The sequence below is a fragment of the Phoca vitulina genome, unplaced genomic scaffold, assembly GCF_004348235.1.
Source record: "Phoca vitulina isolate PV1807 unplaced genomic scaffold, GSC_HSeal_1.0 scaffold37, whole genome shotgun sequence".
NCBI classification, from domain to species: Eukaryota; Metazoa; Chordata; class Mammalia; order Carnivora; family Phocidae; genus Phoca; species Phoca vitulina.
In genome coordinates, this window is record NW_022589740.1 from 6,506,163 (window position 1) to 6,532,394 (window position 26,232).

Genomic DNA, 26,232 nt, shown 5'->3' on the forward strand with positions numbered 1-26,232 from the left:
CCCAAAGATCGAATCCAGCACACGGTCATCTGTGCCATAGCTACCCCTTACCTCTTTCTACATGTTACTGTACTCATTAGTGTTTGGGGGGGATCATCTAGAAATTTCTCTCCTCCTTCTCTGTAATCCACGTTAAAGAGAAATGAATTAGCACTCCGTAACGTAGCCATGCTCATACTATTTTATTTTTTCCAAGATGAATGTTTTTGATGGTAGGAAAGCTGGCTGAGAGTGAGATGGGGAGAATTAAATGACATCACATTTTTTTAAGGTGGGGAGGGGCAGAGGGAGGGAGGAGAGAGAATCCCGAGCAGGCTCCACACCCAGCGCAGAGCTCCACGGGGAGCCCGACTCGCGGCTGGATCCCACGCCCCTGAGATCATGGCCCGGGCCGAAATCAAAACTCGGCTTCACCAGCTGAGCCACCCAGGCGCCCCTCATGATACCACATTTTTAAGTAAAGATTTTTTTAGTTTCATATGATTGTTAGTTTATAAACATTGCACTCTCTTAAAAACCTTAAATTTAGAACATAAGTTTAGATTCTAAATTTCCTAATGACACACTGAAAGGAAGGAGAAGTTCAGTGAAGTTGGGGACTAGTCCTAAGTAGTAGTTGTGCTTGGGTTTTGTGTGTATTTTGGAAGCCCTGGCTTCTTGTGTTGAGGTGAAGCCCTTTCTGTCCAAACTGTGTGCCTTGTACTAGCCCTCAAGTGTCACCTCCGCAGAGGAAGTACGTCCAGGAGTACGTTGCGGGCTTCATGTCTCCCCTTTTCCCCTTCACACCAAAGGAAAAAACTTTAATTAGAAATAAATCAGCAGCCATTTGTAGCTCTTTACTGCATACTCCCCTGGGGTTTGGTTTTGTTGGTTTTGTTTTGGTTTTTGATTCTTTGGGTTTTTGTTTTTCAAAAAAGCAATTGCTCTAAAGATATTATACCCCAGAGTGGTTTTCCGAAGGACAGCAAGTGGGCGGGGGCGGGTTAATGATCGTAGGAATTGACCTACGCTGTGTATCCACAGATTAAAGCATCTGTCTTTTATGAGTTGGTTAAACCTTAAATCGGAAAGCCACACTAAAGGTAACCTCTATCTGTGGTACCAAATGCCTCATTATAAAAAATACATACCCTGAGCCCACTTTGGGACATGTTTACCTTGAGATTACAAAAGAGCTCCCTCCCTCATGATAAGGTATGAACATTTTTTTCTGTCTTCCTTTTCTTACTGAAATTTTAAGTTCTTTTTTTCCTGGATGGTTGAAATTCATATTCATTTCGAGATGGTTACATTTTAGCACCTGTTCTCTACAAACCTTTACGTTGTATGGGGAGATCTTCATATGTAACCTTAAACATCTTCAAAAGTAAGAGTACAACGGGGTTTAAAACCATGGAAACCTGTGGTCTTGGGTCAGCCATGTCCTGCATGAGTGACCTTTACACATCTACTACAAGTCACTTATCTAAACCTCGGGCTTCTTGTTAGTAAGACAGAAGTAACTATACTCCCTCTGTCATGGTGTTGCGAAGAGTATTTAGGATAATGGGTATACTGCTCTTCACGTTGGGTCTGGTTCCTCTAAGTGCCTAACAAGCACAGTATACTTTTGTGCAGACAATGAGGGAAGGTTGGGATTTTAAAAAGAGAACTGTGGTGTGTGGATTCTGGAGTTGCATTGCCAACCTTGGGGCCACAGATTTTGTACTATTGGGATCTCCTCGATGACCAACTTCATTTTAACTTGGCTCCTTGCATTAAATTATTAATCTCATTATAATCAATGGTTACTTAAGAAAATAGCACATCTGAGTATATTATCTCATGGAGAATTCCCTTCCATGGAGTCAGGGGACCAAGACGAGTGAGAGCCCCGCCACTGACAGGCTGTGTCCTCTGGCAGGTCACTTCTCCCCTTCATGGGTCCCTCATCTGTAAACCTGAAGACTTGCACGGCATTCTCTCTGTGGCCCCAGCCCGTTGTGCTGGATCTGTGCTGCGCAAACACCTGTGGCTGTGAATATCTGTTAGGCTTGTTGCAAGGATTAGGAATGTTAGAGGGGAAAACAGACGATTTTTTTCTGTTGCAGATTCTCTATTAAGAATAATAGAGATTTTCTTTTCTTTTTTTCTTTTTTAGAATAAAGGAATTTTTAAACCATGACTTTGTCTGAGAACATTAGCACATTTACACAGGAGCTTAGCTGGGCTGGGGATGACATTGCCTTTGTCAGTTCAATTCAGACAACTAGAAAAGGAGATTATTGTTCTTGGGAAGTTGATTGGAGATGTCATAGAGCGTAATTATTTGTAACTGCTCCGTGGACTCTTTCTGCATTGATCCCCGTCCCCCTAGTTTTGTTTTCAATGCAATACTTAAACAGCCTTCATTTGCCATGAATAAGCAACTAATGTTAAAAGCCTTTATTCACTGGTTCGATGCAACAGAGTTCCTTTATCTCTCTTCACATACATCTCAGTGGGGAAATTCTAATAAGAATGTTCTTCATCTATGCCGATTCTACATGTAAAGCAGCTGCAAATTAACTATATCTGCTCGGTGACCCCAGCAAGCCGTGTCCCTAGTAATAGTGGCCTGAGAACTATTGGTCATAGTGAAAGAAGAGAACTCCTGTAAAGATTTTTAAGTCTTTGAGCTCGGTCAGTTATATAAACGGCTTGTTCAGCCATGCTGGTCACAGTCCAGAATCAGTTCTGAGTGTCAGTCTTTGTGCTTTAAGGACCAGATTTCAAAATTAGCTCCACATTTTCTATTAAGTGCATAGGAGAAAATAGTTGGGCATGGATCCTTCTGTGCCCTGCAGATTTCAAGTGTACATCATTTTAAGCACATAGGTTCATTTTTTGTTTCTTTAATTTTCCAGGAAATTATTAGTTCTTTGCCTAACATAATAAATGACAAATACGGAAGGAAGGTCCTGTTGTATTTACTGAGCCCCAGAGATCCTGCACATACGGTGCGAGAGATCATTGAGGTTCTACAGAAAGGAGATGGCAACGCACACAGGTAAGAAGAGTCGAGTCACCGGAGCCCTTTGTTCCCCTGCTCTGCTTGCTTCTGAGTTTCGAGTAGCTGATGTTTCCAGAAATCTGCTCATGCACGCATACCCTCTATCGTGCTTCTTCTCTGCTTAAAACTCAGAAGGTGAACCCCATTTTTAAGCCTGTAATTTTGACAGATTCTTAAAGTTCTTACCTGGAAAAGAAATAAAAGTATTGTGCCAAAAGAATGCCTCTGAGTGCCTGGCACATAGTAGATGCTCAGTGTATGTGGTTTGGCTTGGTTTTGCTATTTATTTGTTTAAACTATAGCAATTTTTTTGAGGTTTGTTGTTTTGTTTTTTTAACTCAGGTATAGTTAACATACAGTGTTATATTAGCTTCAGGTGTACAATGTAGTGATTGAACAGTTCTGTGCATTACTCCGTGCTCATCATGTTAAGTGTGCTTTTTAATCCACTTCACCTATTTTACCCATCCCCCCCCCCCCCACCTCCCCATTTGGTAACACTTCGTTTGTTCTCTAGAGTTGAGAGTCTGGTTTTCAGTTTGTCTCTTTTTTTTCTTTTTTCATTTGGTTTCTTAAATTCTACATGCGAACGAAATCATGTGGTATTTATCTTTCTCTGACGGACTTATTTCATTAAGCATTCTACCCTGTAGAGCCATCCATGTTGTTGCAGATGGCAAGCTCTCAATCTTTTTTCTTTTTCATGGCTGAATGATATTCCATTATATATATACTACCTCTTCTTTATCCATTCATCAATCAGTGGACACTTGTGTGCTGCTTTCATAATTTGGCTGTCGTAAATAATGCTGCACTAAACATAAGGGTGCATGTATCTTTTCAAATTAGTGTTTTCATATTCTTTGGGTAAATACCTAGTAATGGGATTACTGGGTCATAAGGTATTTCTATTTGTAATTTTTTGAGGAATGTCCGTACCATTTCCCCACAGTGGCTGCCCCAGTTTGCATTCCAACCAACAGTGCACGAGAGTTCCTTTTTCTCCACATCCTCGCCAAAACTTGTTTCTTGTGTCATTGATCTTGACAGATATGAGGTAGTATCTCGTTGTGATTTTGATTTGCTCTTTCCTGATGATGAGTGATATTGAGCATCTTTTCATTTGTCTGTTGGCCATCTGGATGGCTTCTTTGAAGAAATGTCTATTCATATCTTCTGTCCATTTTTATTGTTTTTCTGGTGTTGAGTTGTGTAAGTTCTTTATATATTTTGGATACTAACCCATTATCAGATATGTCACTTGCAAATATCTTCTCTCACTCCGTAGGTTGTCTTTTAGTTTTGTTGATTGTTTCCTTTGCTGTGCAGAAGCTTTTTTAGTTTTAGTTTATTTTAGCTTTCCTTTCTCTTGCCTCAGGAGGCATATCTAGAAAAAAGTTGCTATGGCCGATGTCAGAGAAATTACTGCCTGTGTTCTCTTCTTGGATTTTTGTGATTTCGGGTCTTACATTTAGGTCCTTAATCTATTTTGAGTTTATTTTTGTGTATGGTGTAAGAAAGTGGTCCAGCTTCGTTCTTTTGCATGTAGCTGTCCCGTTTTCCCAACACCTTTGTTGAAGAGACTGTGCTTTTCCCATTGCATATTCTTGCCTCACAATCCTTTGTTGAAGATTAATTGACCCTATAACTGTGGGTTTATTTCTGGGCTCTCTGTTCTTTTCCATCGATCTATGTGTCTGTTTTTGTGTCAGCATCTTACTGTTTTGATGACTCCAGCTTTGTAGTGTATCTTGAAATCTGGGATTGCGATACCTCCAGTTGTATTCTTTTTCAAGATTGCTTTGGCTATTCAGGGTCTTTTGTAGTTCCATACAAATTTTAGGATTATTTGTTCAAGTTATGGGAAAAATGCTGTTGGTATTTTGATAGGGATTGCATTACATCTGTAGATTGCTTTGGGTAGTATGGACATTTTAACAATATTTGTTCTTCCAGTTCATGAGCACAGAATATCTTTCCATTTGTTTGTGTCACCTTCAATTTCTTTCATCAGTGTTTTATAATTTTCAGAGTACAGGTCTTTCATCTCCTTGTTTAAGTTTATTCCTGTGTGTTTTCTTCTTGTTGGTGCAATTGTAAATGGAATTGTTCTCTTAATTTTCCTATTGCTTCATTATTAGTGTATAGAAATGCAACAGATTTCTGTATATTGATTTTGTATCCTGCAACCTTACTGAATTCATTTATCAGGTCTAGTAGTTTTTTGGTGGAGTCTTTAAGGTTTACTCGATACAGCGTCATGTCATGTGCAAATAGTGAAAGTGCAGTGGCTAGCGCTTCGAGTACTCTGTTGAATAAAAGTAGTGAGAGTGGACATCCTTGTCTTATTCCTGACCTTAGGGGAAAGCTCTCCGTTTTTCATCACTGAAGATGATGTTAGCCGTGGGTTTTTAATATACGGGCTTTATTATGTTGAGGTATGTTCCCTCTAAACCTACTTTGTTGAGGGTTTCTATCATGAATGGGTGTTGTACTTTCTCAGATGCTTTTTCTGCATTTATTGAAATGATCATATGGTTTTTATCCTTTCTCTTGTTTTTGTGATGTATCATGTTGATTGATTTATGAATACTGAACCACCCTTGCATCCCAAGAATAAATCCCACTAGATTGTGGAGGATGATTTTTTTTTTAATGTATTAATGGATTTGGTTTGCTAATATGTTGTTGAGGATTTTTGCATCTGTGTTTATCAGAGATACTGGCCTGTGATTCTCTGTCTTTTTTGTAGTTGACTTTATCTGGTTTGGTATCAGGGTAATGCTGGCCTTACAGAATGAATTTAGAAGCTTTCCTTCTATTTTTTGGAATAGTTTGAAAAGAATAGGTATTAACTCTTCATTAAATGTTTGGTAGAAATTCACCAGTGAAGCCATCTGGTCCTGGACTTTTGTGTGTTGGAAATTTTTTGATTACTCTTTCAGTTTCATTGCTGGTAGTCAGCCTGTTCAAATTTTCTGTTTCTTCCGGATTTAGTTTTGGGAGGTTATATGTTTCTAGGAATTTATCCATTTCTTATAGGTTGTCCAGTTTGTGGCCATTTAATTTTTCATAAGATCCTCTTGTAATCCTCTGTATTCTGTGGTGTGGGTTGTTATTTCTCCTCTTTAATTTCCAATTTTGATTATTTGAGCCCTCTCTTTTTTTGATGAGTCTGGCTAACGGTTTATTAATTTGTTCATCTTTTCAATGAATCAGTTCCTGGTTTCATTGATCTGTTTTTTTTTTTTTTTTTTAGTTTCTATTTTGTTTATTTCTGTTCAGATTTTAGTATTTCCTTCCTTCTACTGGTTTGGGGTTTCTTTGTTCTTTTTTCTAGCTCTCTTAGGTGTAAGGTTAGATTGTCTTTTTGAGATGTTTCTTGCTTCTTGAAGCAGGCCAGTATTGCTATATATTTACCTCTTAGCACCACTTTTGCTACATCCCAAAGATTGGGGATTGTTGTGTCTTCGTTTTCATTTGTCTCCTAGCATTTTTTGATTTCTTCTTTGACCTCTTGGTTGACCCATTCATTGTTTAGTATCATGTTATTTAATCTCCATGTATTTGTGTTCTTTCCAGATTTTTTCTTGTGGTTGATTCTAGTTTCATAGAATTGTGGTCAGAAAAGATACAGAGTATGACATGATTCTTTTTGAATTTGTTGAGACTTGTTTTGTGGCCTAATATGTGATCTGTTCTGGAGAATATTCCATATGAACTTGAAAAGAATGTGTATTCTACTGTTTTAGGATGGAATGTTCTGAATATATCTGCTAAATCCCTCTGGTGCAATGTGTCACTCGTAGCCACTGTTTCCTTGTTGATTTTCTGTTCAGATGATTTGTCCATTGATGTAAGTGGGGTGTTAAGGTCCCCTACTATTATTGTATTACTATCGATTACTTCCTTTATGTCTGTTACTAACCGCTTTATGTATTTGGGTGCTCCCACGTTGGGTGCATAGATATTTACAATTGTTATGTCTTCTTGTTGGATTGTCCCCTTAATAAATATTTAGTATCCTCATTTGTCTCTTGTTGCAGTCTTTGTTTTAAAGTCTATTTTGTCGGATATAAGTATTTCTACCCCAGCTCTCTTTTTACTTCCATTTCCATGATAAATGTTTTTCCGTCCCTTCACTTGCATTGTGCATGTCTTTAAGTCTGAAATGAGTCTTGTAGGCCATGTTTAGATGGGTCTTTTTTTATACATCTGTCAACCTATGTCTTTTGATTGGAGTGTTTAGTCCATTTACATTCAAAGTACGTTTTGATGGATATGTACTTATTGCCTTTTGTTACTTGTTTTATGGTTTTTGTAGTTCTCGGTTCCTTCTCTTGCTCTTTTCTTTCACAGTTTGTTAGCTTTGTTTAGTGATATACTTGGATTCCTTTTTCTTTATTCTGTTCATATCTATTACTGGTTTTTGAATTGTGGTTATCATTAGGTTTATATATGACATCTTATGCATATAGCAGTCTGTGTTAAGTTGATGGTCACTTAGTTGGAACCCATTCTAAAAGCGCTAAGTTTGGTAGTTTTCCCCTCCCCCCTCTCATTTTAGGTGTATGGTGTTATACTTCACATCCTTTTATTTTGTGACTCCCTTGACTGACATTTATAGATATACTTAATTTTACTGCTTTTATGCTTCCTACTTTTCTTAATTCTGCTTATGGTCTTTCCTTTCCACTTAGAGTCCACTTTAACATTTCTTGTAGGCCTGATTTAGTGGTGCTGAATTTCTTTAACTTCTCTTTGTCTGGGAAACTCTTTATCTCTCCTTCTATCCTGAATGATAACCTTGTTGAGTAGAGCATTCTTGGTTGCAGCTTTTTTTCTTTGAGCACTTTGAATATATCACGCCACTCTCTTCTGGCCTGTAAAGTTTCTGCTGAAAAATCCACTGATAGCCTTAGGGATTTCCCTTGTATATAAATGTTTTCTTTTCTCTTGCTGCTTTTAAAATTCTCTCTTTATCACTACTTTTTGTCATTTGAATTATTCCTTATCTTGGTGTGGACCTCCTTGGTTTGAATTTGTTAGGGGCTATCTGTACCTCCTGGATTTGGGTATCTTCTTTCTTTCCTAGATTTGGGAAATTTTAAGCTGTTATTTCTTCAAGTAAGTCTTCTGCCCCTTTTCTCTCTCTTCTTTTTCAGGGATCCCTATAATGTGAATATTATTACCCTTGATGATGTCACTGAGTTCCCTTAAATCTATTTTCATTTTTTATTGTTGTTTTTTCTCCTCTTTCTCTCCTACTGCTTTCCATCATTCTGTCCTCCAGGTCACTGATCTGTTCTGCTTCCTGTAGTCTACTACTTATTCCATCTATTTTTTTTTTTTAATTTCAGTTACTATATTCTTCATGTCTGATTGTCTTTTTATTTTCTATCTTTTTGTTGAGGGTCTCAATGAGGTCCTCCACTCTTTTCTCAAGTCCAGTGAGCATCTTTCTGACCATTACTATAAAATCTCTATCAGGCATATTAATTTTCTTTGTTTCATTTATGTCTCTTGCTGATTTTGGTCCTCTTCTTTCATTTGAGACATATTCCTCTGTCTCCTCACTTTGTCTAACTCCCTGTGTCTGTTTCTGTGTGTTAAAGTCAGCTATGTCTCCTGCTCTGGCAGGTAGTGTCCTTATGCAGAAGAGGTCCTGTAGTGCCCTGCAGTGCCGTGTCCCCTGTTCACCAGAACCTGGCACTCAGGGGTGTCTAGTGTGTGTGTTGTGTGCACCCTACTGTTGTGGCTGAGCCACTTTTTCCTTCATTCCAATTATGTGCAGTGGCTCTCTTTCCCTGTTGTGGGCAGGGACTGTGTTGTTAGTGGGCCGGCGGGGGAGGGGCGGTGCCTTGGACTTGATTTGTCAGACCAGGAGTTTGCCAGAGATGCAGTGGCGCCGAACTGCAGTGTTGTCCCCTGAGAAGCTTTCGTTGGTGGGCGGGGCCTGTAGCCAGACCAGATATCTGCCCCTAGACACTGCTGGAGCTGCATTGGACTGGTGTGTGTGTGGTTAACATTCGCTCTCCCCAGGGCAGGAGTTGCTTTGGAGTGGTGCTGGCCCCTGTCAGCTTGCAGAGCTGCTTTGGATGGTCTCTGGCCAGGGGTGTATTGGAGGGAGGTCTGCAAGAGAAGGCCGTGTGGAGCATGTGGTGTTAGCAAGGTCTGCAGTGGTCTTCTGTGGGAGGGGCCCTGGAGCAGAGGCCTAGCTGGAGGGGGTGTGTCCACAGAAGTGCGCAGGGCTGGGGCGCGCTGTTAGCAAATCACGTGGAGAGTGTTGTCCAGGCACTGGTTCCCGCAGGTGTCCACGGATCTTGGCTGGGGGACAGGGAAGGGGAATGACCCACTCTTCTTTGTTCCTGGAGACGTCTCCCAAGGGTCCTGGCTCCTCCGCCCCTCCGCCCCAGGCTGTGAGATTAGTAAGCAGACTTCCCTCCCGTGTTTCCCAGATGCTTTTCAGCCTGCTGGCTTCTATGCTGTGTCTCCACAGGCGGCTTGTTGTGCTGTCTCCTTGAGGCGGGGACTCCCATTTCCTCTCACCCTCCCACTTCTCCCAAGCCAAGCACGCTCCTTCTTTAAAGTTCCAGGTGTTAAGCCCCACTGACTGTAAGAACTCATGCTGAATTTCAAAGCCAGATGTTGTGGGGATTTGTCTTCCCCATACAGGCACCCCGTGCATGGGATGCCTGACATGAGGGCCTGTTTCCCTCCCTTTTCCACGCCCACTGCACCCCGCCCTCCTATAGACAGTCCTGGAGGTCTTCACCCTTCCTTCCTCTCTGTTATGGCCTCTTCTCCACATTGAGCTACGGAGAGTCCGTTCTGCCAATCCTGTGGTCGTTCTCTGGGTTATTTACATTGATGTGGGTGCTACCTAGTTGTATCCGTGGGAGGAGGTGAGCCTAGGGTCCTCCCACTCCACCATCCTCACCGGAAATTGATTTCCCTTTTAAGCTACTGGTATCACATAATGAAGTATTCTAGAGAGTAGAGTCCATAGAGTGGTCTAATCCTGTCTTATAATTTGTTGTTGCTGTTGTTTGGGTTTTTGATGGGTTTGGGCTGGCTTGGTATTACGTAAGTGCTTGTTCTGTGCCAGGCACTGTTCAGATGCTGGGGACACGAAGATGAAAGAGGGGTATGCCACCCTTAAATTGCTTATTACCTGCATACACAATAGAGACAGACAATTACGATAAGTTTGACACGGACTGTTTTAAGCCCTTAGAGGTTTTTGTGGTGATAAGATCGTTGTATTTCCTTTGCTGTTCATCTTACCTTAACGCCTCATTCCCCGTGTTCCGACAGTAAGAAGGACGCAGCGATCCGCCGGCGAGAGCTCTTGGAGGCCATCTCTCCCGCTTTGTTAAGCTACCTGCAAGGACACGCCCGGGCCCTGGTGCTGGATAGGTCTGCGTGTGTGTTGGTGCCCGACATCCTGGGAGCCGCCGTCGGAGACGTTCAGCCTGCCATGAGCGCCGTTGCTGGCTTGGCAGCGGCCGCACTCCAGCCGGGTGGCAGGGACGGAGAGGTAACGTGCTACCGCCGGGCAGGGGGGAAGCGCCTGTCCCTGAGAACATTGCCGTAAAGAGAATTTGAATGCTCATTGTCTCAACTCACCCCGTGCTGACAGCACATCTGATCACTGTGAATTCAAGATACAGTGCCGTGGCAGCACCGTCTTCCTCAGAATCTCCCCGCGACTTCGTGTTACCTACAGAGGGGGGGGAGACAATCTCCTCCGTGCGGCTCTCTGTTGTCCACGACTGCCCCACACTGCTTGTCCAGCGTATTTCTGTGCTCTTGATTCCGTCCTGAGTTTGCTGTGGATTTCGGCACCTCTCTGCGTCTGCACACGTCCCCTCCCTCAGCCCAGATGCTGTCTGTGTCTCTGCTTTGCTGTGCTGTCTCTGTAGAAGGCCCACCCATCCCGCAAGGTCCCCGGAGTCCTTCTCGCGGAAGTCTTCCCAGTTCCCTCTCATTAAGGAAGTCTGCTCCTTCTCATAGCTCCTGCCCTTGATAGTTCCGCCTTACACCTGAAGTTCATGGATTCACGTACCTGATTTGTGCGGGGCCGTGGTTGGCACCGTCCCTCCCCCGCCCCGCAAGCTTACTGTTTTGTTGAGCACAGTATTTAAATGAACATGTACACAGATAATTACGTAAGTTAGGATCGAGATGAGCGCTGAGGGAAACTGCGGGTTCTGTGGGACTGTATGAGAACGGGAGCCAGCCTGTCTGCAGGAAGGCTTCCCTGAGGCAGTGAAAGCTACGCCGAAACCAGAGGGTTGTAGCTCAGTAGAGAAAGGCAGAAAGAAGACTGTAGGCGGAGGGAAGAGCACGTTCGGCCGTCTGAAGGAAGAAGGGGCCCGGCACGGGTGAGAACAGAAGGCTCAGGTGTTCAGGGTAGGAGATCAGCTGGCAGAGGGAAGAGAGGAGGCAGAAGGCAGACGGGCAGGGCCTTTGTCCTGCACTAGGTCGTAAGCTTGGCGAGCAGACGTGTGCGTGGAGCCCGCGGTGTCCCGACGTGGCCCATGCGCCTCAGAGAAGGCTGGGACCTGCCCTCGTAGAGCAGAGCAGATTATCAAGTTGGGAAGATGTAGGTATGAGTTTTCTCCCTAGGAGATTGAGCGTTGTCCCCCATGCTCCATAAGGAGAGATCCTAGGTATGTGGGACCAGCTGATATCTAAACATCATTCAGCCCCAGCTTCCCGTGTTTCTCTGCTGTAACGTTTTGTCCCACAGGTTTATTTGTACCTCAGAACTGCTATTGCAACCTGAACGGTGGTTAGCGTGATCTTGAGACGGGCACTGTGCTGGTGCCATTCAGCTGGGGGCTCCTGAAGCTGAGCCACGGTGCTTTTTAGTGGTTCCCTTGAACATCCGTCTGAGCGTCAGTCTGGGGATTAGACGAGGTCGCTGGGCCCTTTGGGTATTCGTGGTCATTCTCCCTAAAGACCTCCTCAGCATTGCGGAACTTTCCACGCGGCCGTGTCCTCACCTGTGCGAGGTAGAGAACAGATGGTAGGCCAGGGCGTGGCTGAAGACAGCTTTGTATGTTTTCCTTCCAGCTTCACGTTGCAGAGCATCCCGCAGGACATCTGGTTCTGAAGTGGTTAATAGAACAAGATGAGAAGATGAAGGAAAGTGGAAGAGAAGGTAGGCTATAAAACTTTGAACTTCTCCCGTATCGTCTGTGGAATTTCCTAATCCCCGGCAGCCCTGAACTTGATGCCCGCCATTTACGTTCAGATGAAATTTGTTGAGTGTTTAGAAATGGTGTCTCTGGACAAGAAATGATTTAGTGCTTGCAGATAAGCTTTAGTAAATACTGGAAATTTATGTCCTGGAGTCCTTTAATTTCCTTTCTCTTCCCCACCCTCCCTCACTGCCTCTCCTCCCTTGCTGCCTCAGACTTCTGAGCTGGAGCGACCAGGGCCCTAAAATGCCATTCCGTTCCATGGGGGGGTGATAGCTGGGGCGGGGGGACATTTGTGAGTGTCACTACCCCAGCTGAAAAGCAGGATATCTATCTCTAGTTTGGAGGAAGAGATAAGCAAAAGAAAATTGTCCTCATCAGAATTTTGAACTGAGGCCTGTTTGGCATTGAAATACATGTGACCACAGAGCAAGCCAGTCCTTGGCCTTTGTGGTCTTTCACAGCCTTCCTGGCTGCTCTGTGGAAGCTCAGCTTTCAAGAGAAGGACAGTGTCTTTTAATCGAACTGAAAAGTTGCATACCATTCCTTTCTCGGCCCCGTCTTTGAGCAGACCTCCTGTAACTAAATTCAAGCTCCATCCAGCGTTTTAGCCACTAAGGAGATCTCCCCCACTGAGTTCGAGCAGTTTGTGCTTTCTGTCATCGTGTCTGAAAAAAGGGACAGATCGTGAATTTATGTGTTGAGGCAAGTTGCAGTTCTAATGGCTAGTGAGGCAATCAATACAGTGGAGCTGTTGCTTCTCACTCTGCCTTTAAGAATAGAGACTCGGGGCTGTTTTTCATCACAAACTTTTTGTGAAAGACAAAGCTGCTTGTAACAAATTTTGAAGAAAAAATAACATATTGAATCCTCTTTTTCATTATTAAGAAGTTGGTGCACAGTTGAGCTGAGTTCGTATTTAAAGAATTGTCTGGCTTGCTTTTAAAATCCAAAGAATGTTCTAGTGATAGTTTTCCTTAATTCAGTTACACTGACAGCTCTAAAACACGCCTGTATGGCCCTCACGTGCGTATCAGATTCATGCAGCACCAAACCAGTGTGGCTGCCTTCGTTATCTCTTGCTGTGTAACCAGCCACCTCAAAGCTTGGTAGTTCTCGAACAACATCAGATCAGAGTTTGGTGGAGCTTGGTTTTGCTCCGCTCAGTCCTCTGGGGCTGCTACGCTTGGGGTCGGCGTGTCCATTTGGACGATGGCTGGCAGTGGCTCAGTCCGGCAGCCTCGGTCCCACTCCCGGGGCTGCTCGGGCTTCTTCACAACATGGTGGTTGGGTTTTAAGAGAAGAAAGCAGGTGTGCAGTGCTTTCATGATTTAGCCTCAGAAGTTATTGAATGTAACTCTTCCCACACTCTCTTGGTTAAGTCAGTCACAAAGGCCCACCAGAATTCAAAAGAAGACATTGATTCCACCTCTGGCGGGGGTGGGGGGGGGCAGCATTCTAGAAATATTGTTGTGCTCACACTGTCTGCCTCACTAGCTGATTACGGTCCTTCCTTAACGTGTGCTGTGAAATGCTAAAAAGCCATAGGCCTCTTGGCTTTTAAAGAGTCCTCACATTTGGGTCTCTTTGGATGAATTACACATGCTACCTACCCAAGGTACTTGCCTTCAGTATAGGTTTCCCACACTTCCATCTGCACCAGATCCTAGCTTTCAGAGTTTCTCCGTTGTCCAAAATTAGTTACACTTAGATGGCACAGTGAATTGAAGATGATATATCAAGAACTGAGGAATCTGATAACAACATACGAAATAATTAACAAAAGATGAATAATATTTTTGATGGGTGAATGTCCAGCTTTGTGGAGAGAAATTACCAGGTGTTAGCCAGAACACCACCTGACCACTAGTGTTATTCGTGGCACCTTCCGAGTGAGCATTTTTCACAAGGGAGACCTTGATTCCATCCAAGCATGAAGTGCTGCTGTCAAACATTGACTCCCTGAATACCTTTCAGGTCAGGGTTAAATCATTAAAGAGTACAAAGAGATGCAAACATGAGCAAGTGAGCGTTTTATAAGAATTCATTGTTTGTCTTGAGTAATTACTGCTAAACATAGTTTAAGACTCGGACCAGAGTTGAAAGAAATAGCTGTATTAAAAAGACATTAAATAAATCGGAGCTGGAACTTTTAGTGTTAAGGGAGGTTGAGTGAGAACTCTTTTTATGCACTTTTTTATTAAAATATGTTTGCAGACTTAAGGGCTGTAGGGACAGAGATGGGGAGTTTAAATCTTGTATGGTGTTCACTGAGTTTCAGTATATTTTTCAGGTTGTTTTGCAAAAACACTTGTTGAGCATGTTGGTATGAAGAACCTGAAGTCCTGGGCTAATGTAAACCGTGGTGCCATTATTCTTTCTAGGTATGTATGATGTGCGCCTTTCTACGCAGGGCCCTCCTCCTGAATGCCTATTCACGCAGAAGGCGCTTCCTTCACCTTCTTTCTCGCTTCCGATCTTTGTTCCTAATCGTTCACAGTCACTCAGGGTCTAGACAAGTGTACCAAATAGTAGAAACCAGGCCTAACTCTTCCAGTCAGTCCTTACTCATCCGCCCTCTTCTGGATTCAAGGATTGTAAAGTTGTGACATTCACAAGGTCTCATTTGGTTGTTTCACCCCATTTATGGTTTCAACCAAAATATAATTGTATTCTCTCTCTCTCTTTCCCACTCTCAGGAAAGCTCTTTACATATGACTAATTTATAGAGATCCCTTTCACTACCTCCTTTTCCCCCCAGATTATGGAGCCCTCCAACACCCAGTTATTACAAATTATATAATTCATAGGACTTGCCAAGTTCTGGAGCTTTATTCTTGCCATTATTAATTACTTATCTCAAAAAAAGAGATCTATACCAACTAGTTCACCTAATGCATTTAACATTTGTTTGACTTAAAATAAACATTACGAAATAATAAGCCTTTAGTTCAGCTAATATCACAACTCCTAACCTGGTCCTCCTTCCTGTAAGCCTATTGCAACCCATTTCCACCATCCTGAGAGACAGATGCAGAAGAGACCACATCACTTTTTTTGTTTTGTTTTTTTCTCTTCAAAATGTTGTTTTATTATTATTACCACCTTTTGATCTCCTTTATCCCTATCCACACCTTCCCCCGGACCCTCCCCCAAACACACATACTTCTTGCCTCTGGCAACTACCAGTCTCTTCTCTGTATTTATGAGCTTGGTTGGTTTTGGTTTTTTGAGTTTTGTTTTTTTTGTTTTGTTTTTCATTAGATTCCACATACAAGAGGGGCATCTGGGTGGCTCATTTGGTTAAGCACCTGCCTTCAGCTCAGATCATGATCCTGGGGTCCTGGGATCGAGCCCCATGTTGGGCTCCCTGCTTAGCGGGGAGTCTGTCCCTTTCCCTCTACCCCTCCCCCCACTCATGTTCTCTGTCTCTTTCAAATAAATAATATTTTTTTAAAAAGATTCCACATATAAAGAGAGATCATACAATATTTGTATCATTTGATGGTCTCACCACGTTTATGGTTTTGACCAAAATTGTAATTGAGTTCTTTTTAATGGATTAGCCTTGTCCCTCTGAAAACTATGACAGAGTTGCTTTTTAAATCATGACTGACTTTACATGCACTTTTCTTTTGTGATTTCCACGTATTCTTAAAAGGATTTTGGAGGCATTTGCTAGTGAAGTCTGCAAGCTAATTGTTTATTTCTAATTAAAATGGTAGAAAAGTGATGATTTGTGAATCGTGGCATGCGCTCCACTTGTTTATTATTCTCCAGACAGAGTTATGTAGAGTTTATAATTCACAGGTCATTGAAACTTCAACTTCCATGCGTTCTATTCCTGGATGTGAAAGCCTTCTATTGACAACATCCATTTAAAATAGATTGGTTTGTGAAGCAATCACTGTTGATTTTTTTTTTCCCCCTGCTGTGTTACCGAGGTTTGGAAAAAGATACCAATCTTAAATTTGAATTTCCCACAGTGTTTCACGTACAACAAGCCATGCAATTTAATCTGCATTGTTTGTAAATGTTACAAGTCTTTATTCAGTATATAATTTGACTTGGAACACATAGACTCACAGATACACTCGGGCATTCATTTCTTTGGGTAGATCAGGATCTCCAAATATGTGGGTGGTGCAGATCATTTTGTTCATTTCTCATTGAAATTAGCTAATTTTCCAGTTGATGTTGAATAGTCAGAATCCTTTAGCTGAAACATGGACGTATTTAATGTGAAGTTTTTTTACCGGGCATTTAGAGTGTTAACATGTCCTACTGACATATCCTTTCATTAACACTCAATTAACTAAAAATTTCAGCCGTGCCATGCAGTTAATTTGTAGAGCTTGCTCGTCGATCATAGCTCCATTTGGGTGGATTTCAAACATCAGAAGGCTACTGCAGGTTTATTGTGGAACACTACTTAGAGGTGGACCACTAGTACAATATTTGAGGTTCTGAAGGGAAGTTGAACTCCAGATGACCTAACACTTGATTAAGACAATAATATAACAGTGATTATAAAACATAATCAGTGTTATGTGGTTTTAGAATAACTGTCACGTGCTTGACTTGTTTGGTAAAATTCTCTGCTTCTTTATATTTTACTTCAAACTCATGCAGTGTTTTTCCCCCGTAAATCTTTTTTACAATAAGTGAAAAGGCATCATGGGTAAAAAAAAAAAAAAATTTTAGTTTCAGCCTTGTATGCAGTCTGAAAATGACTCAGGGAAACAGAATTTTCTAGCGTTTAGAGCATCATGGGCTTTAGGCTCACTGCCTGGGTTCTAGTCCCAGCTCACTGTGTGGTCTTGGGCAAATTATTCAGCTTTTCTGAAACTTAGTTTTTTTGGTTAGAAAACCAGATTCGGGATCATGACAGGTCGTTGTGCAGACTGCATGAGATGGTTACATCCAGTGCGTGTGTTCGACAAATACTAACCTTTATTACTGCTGTGCATTATGTCACTATGTGCTTAGCTGGTATAGAAAATAAGAACCGCCCAGGGAGTCACAAACCTGTTAAAAGGGACTTGTAACAACTTCCTCGGCTTTGCAGGTGGCGGGCTGTACTTGTCGCTTGTCTCCCGCAAACAGCAGCGTGCTGCCTGGCGCTGCTGACTCACCCTCCTCTCTGTGCACGTGGTGGAAGGCCTCAGGACCAGGGGCTTTGGGAAGTGCCATGTGATTGGTTCTAGGATGCATATGAGGTCAGCATTAATGTGTGGTCGTGAAGAGGGGGGAAGCCAGGAGACTCAGCCCTGGCGTTCTACAGGCAGGCCCCTGTGTCCCAGCCCCTGTTTAAAGTGAAAGGGGCCTTCCCGTTGCCAGCCTCCAGGACTCCCCTGGACTCCATTCACTTGTGGGGATAGAGCTTTCTAGCAAGGTTTCAGAAAGTGGAGCTGACTTGTTTATTTGTTTTAATGGCTCACGTGTATTGAGTGCTTACTAAGGGTCAGGCTCTGTGTGGGTGCTTTAGGTACGAGATCATTTGAGCCTCAAAAACTCTCTGAGGTAGAAGGTGGATTGTGTTGCTGATCCCATTTATAGGTCAGGAAACAGTCTTAGAGAATTTAAATAGCATGCTCCTGCTTGTACAATTACTGAGTGGCAGAGGTAGATTTCACATCTAGGCCATTAGGCTCCAAGGTAAAGCTGCTCACCCCTTCCCACGTTTTAGCTACAAAGTTGAGGAGGCTGACTCTTCCCTGCTTCCCTGGCGGGCCCTCTGCCTTTCCTCTCTGCACCCCTCCGCTCCCGCTCCTTCGGTCACATGGCACTTCTCGGCCATCTGCTCTGCACGTGTGCTGCCACGAAATCAGGAAGTAAAACCCAAGGTTTCTGTTCTTGAGTTCATCTCGGTGGGGAAGGGAAGATAGAATACATGCAGGAAATACTTCTAAGACAGGGTGTCAATCACAGTGAATGTCGGACCAATTCTGTACGGGGCGGAGTTGCGCCTACGTGGGAGTGACTCTCCCAGCAAGATTAGAGAAGGTTTTCTGTTGATGTGGTTTCAGAACGTAGGCTACCAGCCCCCATCATTCAGCTGGAGAATTCAAACGATGTACTTATAATTACAAGACTTGTCTCACAAATCAATGAATTGTTTATACCTTGTGTCGTGATAGTAATTGCAGATGATTAGGGGTTTTTATGAAACATGATTTCTTTGTTTGTTAATCTTTGTCTTCTCTCTTCAGCCTTCTCCAGAGTTCCGATCAAGAAGTTGCACACAAAGTCAAGGCTGGATTGAAAGGCCTCATTCCAACACTGGAAAAAAACAAAAACACCAGCAAAGGAATAGAAATGCTACTTGAAAAACTGGCCGCATAGTGGACACAGTTAAGAACAAGAGAGAATCATTTTTCCTGTCCTCTTTTCCCAGTGTGGAGAAGAAAGGCTCGGGTCCACCTTCCTGGGAATCTGGGTGCTCTGTATATGTTTCTTTTTTGTATAAGAGGTCTATTTATAAAACGATTTCTAAAAATGGTCTTTTTTTTTTTTTTTAATCCCAGCCAAGTCCTCTATCATACTGAGTAGTGAGCAAATTAGATGTGAGGCGGTAACATAAGAGTTTAACCATCCTAGACATTGGGACCAACCAAATACATACCACGTAGGAGCATGAGTTGATTCAAGAGAGAAGACGTCTTGAGAAGCAGTAGTCTGAGAAGGCTTCATGGAGGAGGTGGGGCCTGGGGACCTTGAAGGAAGGCAGGGCTTAGCAAGAAGGAGCCCAGGGTAGTCTGTGGTGGGAGCAGAGGTGAAAGTGAATAGTTTTGCTTGGGGGAACTTCCGGTAGCCTTGGGGTTTGGGGGCTACAGGGAGGGGGATACCCTGCAGCCAGAGCAGCCGCCTTCCCCGCTTCCTTAGGGATTGGGTTCCAGGTTAGGTTTTGTTTGAAAGGCCCTGGAGTAAGGAAAGGCTCCTAGGGGGACATGTGCTACAGAAATGAGGGCATCACCGTGGTAGCGGTGTTAAGATCAAGGTCACTGGGAGAATCTCCCTGTCTCTGGAGCCAGGTCTTCCAAGGAGCTAACCCCTTGTGATAAGACTTTCTGCCTTGAGACTTTGCCTGAAATAGTTGAAGCCTTTATAGGGTCTGCGTTAGAAGAAGGGAGATGCACGTTTGTTAACAGTGCTGCAGAAGTTTAAGTGTGAGGAGGTTGTTTGAATTTTCTAACTGTGCTTGGTGGTCAGCAGCCCAGGGTGGAAGGGTTGGTAGACTCCTCAGGGCCCCTGTAGCCCCCACCTGCTTGGATTCCAAGCCTCGGGGCTTTCTCTAGCCCGGGGTCAGGACGCCCCCGCCCGTCTGCCCCTGCGCTCCACCTGCTGGAGAACTGCTGTGCCTTGTTGAACCAGACTGCGCGGCCCAATCCCCCACATATAAGACACCAGCATCCCTCCCTCCCCCTCTCCTGCCGGGAACATGGAACCCACCCGGGGAACGGAAGAGCTGATACCTGTAACTGGCCTTTGGCTTGGAGCCTCAGGCTGGAGGTGGGATGGGATGAGGAGGTAGATGGGGAAAAGGCCACATCAGAGCTTGCTTTCGTTTGAGGAACACATTGTGAGTGTGTTTTCCATACAAAGGGCGCGTTGAGAAGCGGAGAAAAAGCCCTACTATTTGTTCCGTCTAGGAGACTAAACAAAGTACCATACATCATTTTCAAATTGGAGCAGAACCAAAGCAGCAGCCCTTCCTCCGCACCCCTGCTTTGCCCTGTCCACCCAGAAGTAAGGACTTCCAGTTCTTTTCAGCTCTGCTTAGTTCGTAAATGCAGATGTGGGTTTTTGTTGGTTTTTTTTGTTTGTTTGATCTATTAGTTGTAGGCATTTTCTTTTGACTTCTGTTATAGGAAAATATAGATTAAGACTTTTCACTGCCCTGGGGGGGCACCTGGGTGGCTCAGTCGGTGAAGTGTCTGCCTTCGGCTCAGGTCATGATCTCAGGGTCCTGGGATCGAGCTCCCGAGCCCCGCATCAGGCTCCCTGCTCAGCAGGAGGTCTGCTTTTCACTCTCCCCTCTGCCCCTCCCTCCCACTCGTGCTCTCGGTCTCTCTCCAATAAATAAATAGTATCTTTAAGTCATTGGTGGATTTTAAGGAGCCTGGCCAGTGAACCTTGGAAGTGGTGTTCCTGGGAAAGGTTTCTTAGACCATAGACCCCCAAGGAACAGTCCCTTTCCTGCCAGCCAACCTTAGATGTGCTGACGATGCTTCGAGCTGGTGTCGTCTTGCGGCCGTGGTAGAAGAGAGCGTGCTGATGACGGCTGAGCCAAAGGTGGGAAGTCGAGCTGCGGATAAATCAACACCTGGAGCTGTCCTACTGCTGGACGTGTGGTTAGGTGAGACAGTAAGCCCATTTATCAGGCCGTTTTGAATTGGATCTTGAGAAACTGTCAGCTGAAAGTGTGCTAACCTGACTATCTCTGAATCTTAATTTCCACACTAACACATTGAGTCAACTGGCATTCCTGTTTTTCCCTTAAACACTCCTCCCGGAGCCAGCTGGCTTTCTGGATGTCCTGAGGAACTTCGGTACAACCACCACCATCATCCTGGGCCTTCCCTCCATTTCTCCTATGGAAAGCCCATTTCCAGGATCCCATACATTTCTCTTTCTTATTTAACACTCTTGAATGAGGCACAATCTGTAATAACCTCCTATGAAAGAATGCAGATAAAATTTTAAAGTCCGCATGTCTTCATTCACACCCTTTCACACCTGGGTACCTAGTTTAGCTGGATATAGAATTCTGGTTTGAAATTAATTTTGCCTCAGAATTTTAAGGACATTGGTCAATATTTTCTTTGATGTAGAGTTGCTGTGGAAGCCGAACGCCATCCTTATTCTCAGTTTTTTTAATATGTGGCCTTTTGCAGGGGAGCAGGGCTTCTGGGGGAGGTTAGCACTGTTTCTAATCCCCAGCTGCCTTATCTTGCAGGAAACTGTGCGTTGGTATATGACACGTGTCTGTTTTCCATGCTTCATGCTGGGCACTTGGCAACGTTGTAGAAGACTTAGGCTCTTCCATTCTGGGAGTTACATTATTCCTCTGACTTTTTTTTTTTTCTGTTTTCTTTCTTCTTTGGAACTCCTGTTAACTGCGATTTTGAGTGCTTGGTTTGATCCTCTAATTTTTACTTCTTGGGCTTTGGCTTTTTCCTTTGCCCAGAAATGAGTGACATATTTCCTCTGCTTCTTCCACCAGCCCTTCCCTTCCCACGGAAGTGTCCTCTTTTTGTGCCTTGGATGTGCTTATGTCTCAGGATGTTGTCTTTTATGTTTATTTTACTTCATTGTGTTTTACTTTGCTTTGTCTCTCTTGAGACTGTTATCTGCTCTTTGTTTATCTTGGTCTCTGTCCTACGTTTGAGGCTCTCCTAGAGAGATCTCTGGCTCTCCCTCTACATTTCAGACACTGGCAACTGATGAGAAAGGGGCAGGTGTTTTCCTCTTCTCTCCTGCTGAGGGTTCACTGCACAGGTGTGGAAGCTGCTGTTTCACCAAAGCCCTCCAGATGTCAGGATCTGTTGGCCTTTCATCTGGGGCCTTTCAGCGCCTCTGGAGAGAAGTCCACCTGGCAGCCAGTACCCTGGCTGCTCAGCACTCAGGGCGCAGATTTGAGTTAACCCAGCGACTTAGAGTAAGGAGAGCGCCTCTCCCTCATGCTCTCTCGTTCCTGGGCCCCAAACCTGGAGGAATTGAACCCGTGCAAGTCCAGAAAATACACTGTCGGCCTTCTGCCAAGATACAGAGTGATAGTAAACCAGTTTGGGGCAGTCCCCGTTTTCCTCCCCAGGCGTCTCCGCAGTACCTAGAACCTCACACTGCCAGCATTTTGCATCTATCATGGTGAGAATTCGCTTGCTCCCCACATGCACTTGGCATTCACCTTTCTCTGCCCTGCCTCTTTCTTCACTGCTTTCGCTTCTTCCAGATTATTTGTTGCTAGTGCTCACTCACCGATAGCTTTTCTCCTCTTTACTCTGTTCTTGTGAGTTTGGACCATTTTTATTTTTAGCAGAAATCTACAAATGGTTTTAACCAAACCGAAAGCAACCGGGCTGGCTGAAGGGTTTATTTTCCACGGAAAGAGCTTGATTTGAGAATGTCTTTAATTTCCAAATAGAGCTTTTTGCAGTTCTCAGATTGCACCAACCCCATACTTTTCCCTGGAATCAGACGTTGCCTACAGGGAAGGAAGAACCTTGTTTTCCTTTTAAGCCTGGGGTGCTGTGCGTTTGCATAATGGAATAAGGACTCCTGCAGGAAATGGCTTCCTGCATGCTCGCTCTCAGAGGACTGGCTCTTACATGAGATGGCACTTGTCTTACTATTTTCAAAGAAGTTTTGAAAAGATTACATCTTAAAAGTCTTGGAAAGATGAGGGTGTGTGTGTATTTTTAGAATAAGAGAGCACAAGGTCTCAAAAACAGCAGTTAATACTGAGTCACTAACCATAAACATTCTATACCCAAACTAATGAACTAAACGCAAAAATCTGCTGCTTGAGCTCTTTTCTCACTTGTGACCTTGCTTAACCCAAGGAAACTAAGTTTATAATAACCTGCACCTGGTACAGGCTGACTTCTTTGAGTTTTTGTGTTGGAATTCTAACCCCCCTCCCCCAAGTGCCTCAGAATGTACCGTATTTGAAGACAGACCTTTAAAAGGGTAAGTCAGGTAGAATACAGCCCTAGGGGTGAACCCCAATCCAGTATGACTGGTGTCCTTACAAGAAGATGAGGACACAACCCACATAGAAGACCACATGAAGACGGAGAAGACAGTGTCTACCAGCCAAGGAAGGAAGCCTCTGGACGGAACCCACCTTGCTGACCCCTTGATCTTGGACCTCTGGCCTCCAGTACCGGGAGGAGATGAAGTTGTGTGGTTGAAGGTACCCAGTCTGTGGTATTCGTTATGGCCACCAACGAATCCATCTTTTCTCACCTCAGTTGAAAACCACCACCACCAAAGTGACCCAAATTCCCTAACCTTTTCCCCAGTGAATTCTTAAAGCTTTTAAATGACCATTCTTACCCAAGAGATAGAGCTTGCTATTTGGATCCCACGACTCCCACTTTTCTGAGCAGGAACTAGATGGCGGCTCTGCTCTGCATTCCAAAGTGTGCAAACAGACGCTGATTGCTGTGTACATGTTTGTACCCCAAGCAGTGCCTCGGAAGATGTGCTGCTGGTTCCACTCCCATCCCTATAAAGGAATAGTGTTTGGAATCTTTTATCAAAATGTTTTATCCAATTTTTAAACATGGATTCATGCCCCCTGCTGAATCTACGTGGACAAAGCTGCAAAAACGTGGTACTGAGAAATTTTGGTCCATGCTCTCTTGTTCTGAGGGGAATTAATTATGTCTTGAGGGAGAATAATTAGTGCTGAGTTGTGCCTGCTGGGTGATGACCACTTGAATGGAAGGTGATAGGAATCTGGTAAGGTTATGAGAATCATCTGACTGTGCTCTTGATGATTATAATCAAGCATAATGAATAATTCAGATATTTTAAATGATTTCCAGATGCTTGAAAACAGACTTGACTTTTAGATAGAAATCCTCCTGCATTTGGAACGCGTATTTTTACTGATACACCTACCAGTAAAGACATGACTCGCTGTGACGTTCAACAGTGTGCGGTGGTGGGAAGAAAGACCAGGCTTCTTCAAGATGGGTGTGTGACAGCAAGAAAGCCACGTGGGGGAGAAAAGACAAGTCAGGTTTTCTTTTTCTTGCCAAATCAACAATTGTGCTCCATCCTTATTGCTTAATACCTAAGTCTAGTTCCAAATATTGAACTGTTGGAATCCACTGTGTCTGCTTGTGTTAATAACCTGGTGGACTTATGTTTTTGTCTGGCACCCCTGGGGTTCCCCTCCCACCTTTCACGGGCCTGCCTCTACCAGGTGCATATGACCCAGGTCTCCCAAATCACCACCGTTCCCTTGGCCACGATGATTAGTTAATGGGTACCGATACTCTCATAAAGTAGCATCTAGTTAGCCTCTGGGGTGGGAGTAATACCAGCTTGAGCATCCTGGGCCTTTGCCAGAGAAACTGTGGAATCTGCTGCCCCCACCCCTGGGACCTCAAGCTCCTTCGTCTGTCATCTGGTGCTGCCCCGCTTGGATCTTACTCTGTTTCTTCAGTTGTAACAATGCACATTTTGATCACAGTTGAACAAACCCAAAAGGATGCATCTTAGTTGATGGCATCTTAGTCTGGTCATTTTTAACAGGCAGCTTGCTTTCTCTGTGATACATAAAATAATGGTGGGTCTGAGCGTCAGGGCCTAGTACAGATGGTAAAATACAGTGTTCGGTATTTTCCTCTCTCTCTACGTAAGCCTGCTTTCCTTTTCCTTTTTTTTTTTTAAGATTTATTTATTAGAGAGCGAGCACGAGTGGTGGGGAGGGGCAGAGGGAGGAGCTGAGCAGGGAGCCCGATGCGGGGCTCGATCCCAGGACCCTGGGATCATGACCTGAGCCGAAGGCAGACGCTTAACCCACTGAGCCACCCAGGTGCTCCCTGCTTTGCTTTTCTGTAGTAGCTTTTCAGCTAAAATATATACTATTGGAATATATATTATATTGGAATATATATTTGGAAGGATGTGAACTTTCCAAACTTTTGTTGATTGCCGGACTCCTAGAGGTGAACAGGGTTAGGATGAGGTGTCTTCTGCTCTATGTTTGCATGCAAAGTACACCCCTTTTGAAAATGAAAATCCAGTAAAATGAGAGGCAGGGGCACCAGCTCAGAACCATGCTGCGATGTGAAGCCTGGCTCTCTCCACTGGGCATCCTTGGAAAAGATCCATAGCCAATAGCTTCAGTTTCTTCATTTACAAAAAGATAATGCACATGTCATGTGTCACTGTGAGGATTTAATGAGCTTATATATGTGGGCTTTTATTTTTTTGCTTTAAAACATTTTAAAAATTTTAAATTGACATGTAGCGTTGTCTAAGTTTAAGGTGTAAACATGTCAGCGGACAGATTTATATGTTGCAATGTGAATGCTACTGTAGCATTGCCAACACCTCACTGTTTTTTGTGGTGAGAAATACCTAGTCTCTTAGCAAGTTTGATGTTTATAGTACAGTACTGTTGCCCATATCACATACCATATTTTAGTTCATTGCAGCATTATTTGCAATAGCCTAGAAACCAACTAAATGTCCATCAATATAGAAAAAATATATGGTGTATATATATATATACATATGTACACATACATACATTGGAATATACTTCAGCCACCAGAAAGAGGAAAACCCTGCTATTTGCAACAATGTGAATGGATCTTGAAGGCATTAGTGCCAAATGAGATGTCAGACAGCCAAGAAATACTGTATGCTATCACAGGTGAAATCAGCAAAAGCCACCGTTAGTAAAAACAAAAGTAGATGGTGGTTACGACGGGCTGGGAGGATGGGGAAATAGGATAGATGCTGTTTAAATACATGAACTTGAAACTGGTAAAGTGCTTACGTTTGGTAAAGGACATACAGCTGGGGCTCGCTCAGGACCAGGCTTCCATAGGGGCAGGTAGGCTCATGGTGTTTGGGGATTGCTGGAAAAGTCCCGGTGAGGACTCTGGAAGTCATGACTTGGAAATCAAAGTTCCCATCTTTGACATGTTCAACATCGAACATTTCAGCAACCCTTGACCCAAAATGCAGAATAACACCTGTACTTTTGAGTTACATATTGGCTAAGAAATCACATAGAAACTTCCCCAAGAATTCATTACCATTTTTAGGTTCATATTTTATAATTTAAAACAGCGATGTACAGTAGGAAGGTAGTCAAAGGTGGGGCGCCTGGGGGGCTCAGCTGGGTTAAGTGTCTGCCTTTGGCGTGGCTCATGATCCCAGCGCGCTGGAATGGAGCCCTGTGTCAGGCTCCCTGCTCAACAGGGAGTCTGCTTCTCCCTCTGCCCCTCCCCCTGCTCACGC

At 43.7% G+C, this 26,232-nt stretch overlaps 1 protein-coding gene across 1 annotated transcript in view; it reads left to right on the forward strand.

The window, feature by feature from the left end:
* Positions 1 to 18,741, forward strand: part of PUM3 (pumilio RNA binding family member 3) — a 46,065-nt gene extending 27,324 nt beyond the window's left edge. Inside the window, exons 14-18 of the mRNA XM_032427540.1 lie at positions 2,886 to 3,028; positions 10,349 to 10,571; positions 12,113 to 12,200; positions 14,534 to 14,624; positions 18,453 to 18,741. Of these exons, the coding sequence (XP_032283431.1) occupies positions 2,886 to 3,028; positions 10,349 to 10,571; positions 12,113 to 12,200; positions 14,534 to 14,624; positions 18,453 to 18,585 (678 nt within the window). The 3' untranslated portion in view covers positions 18,586 to 18,741. The remainder of the gene's footprint in view (positions 1 to 2,885; positions 3,029 to 10,348; positions 10,572 to 12,112; positions 12,201 to 14,533; positions 14,625 to 18,452) is intronic.
* Positions 18,742 to 26,232: the final 7,491 nt, after the last annotated feature.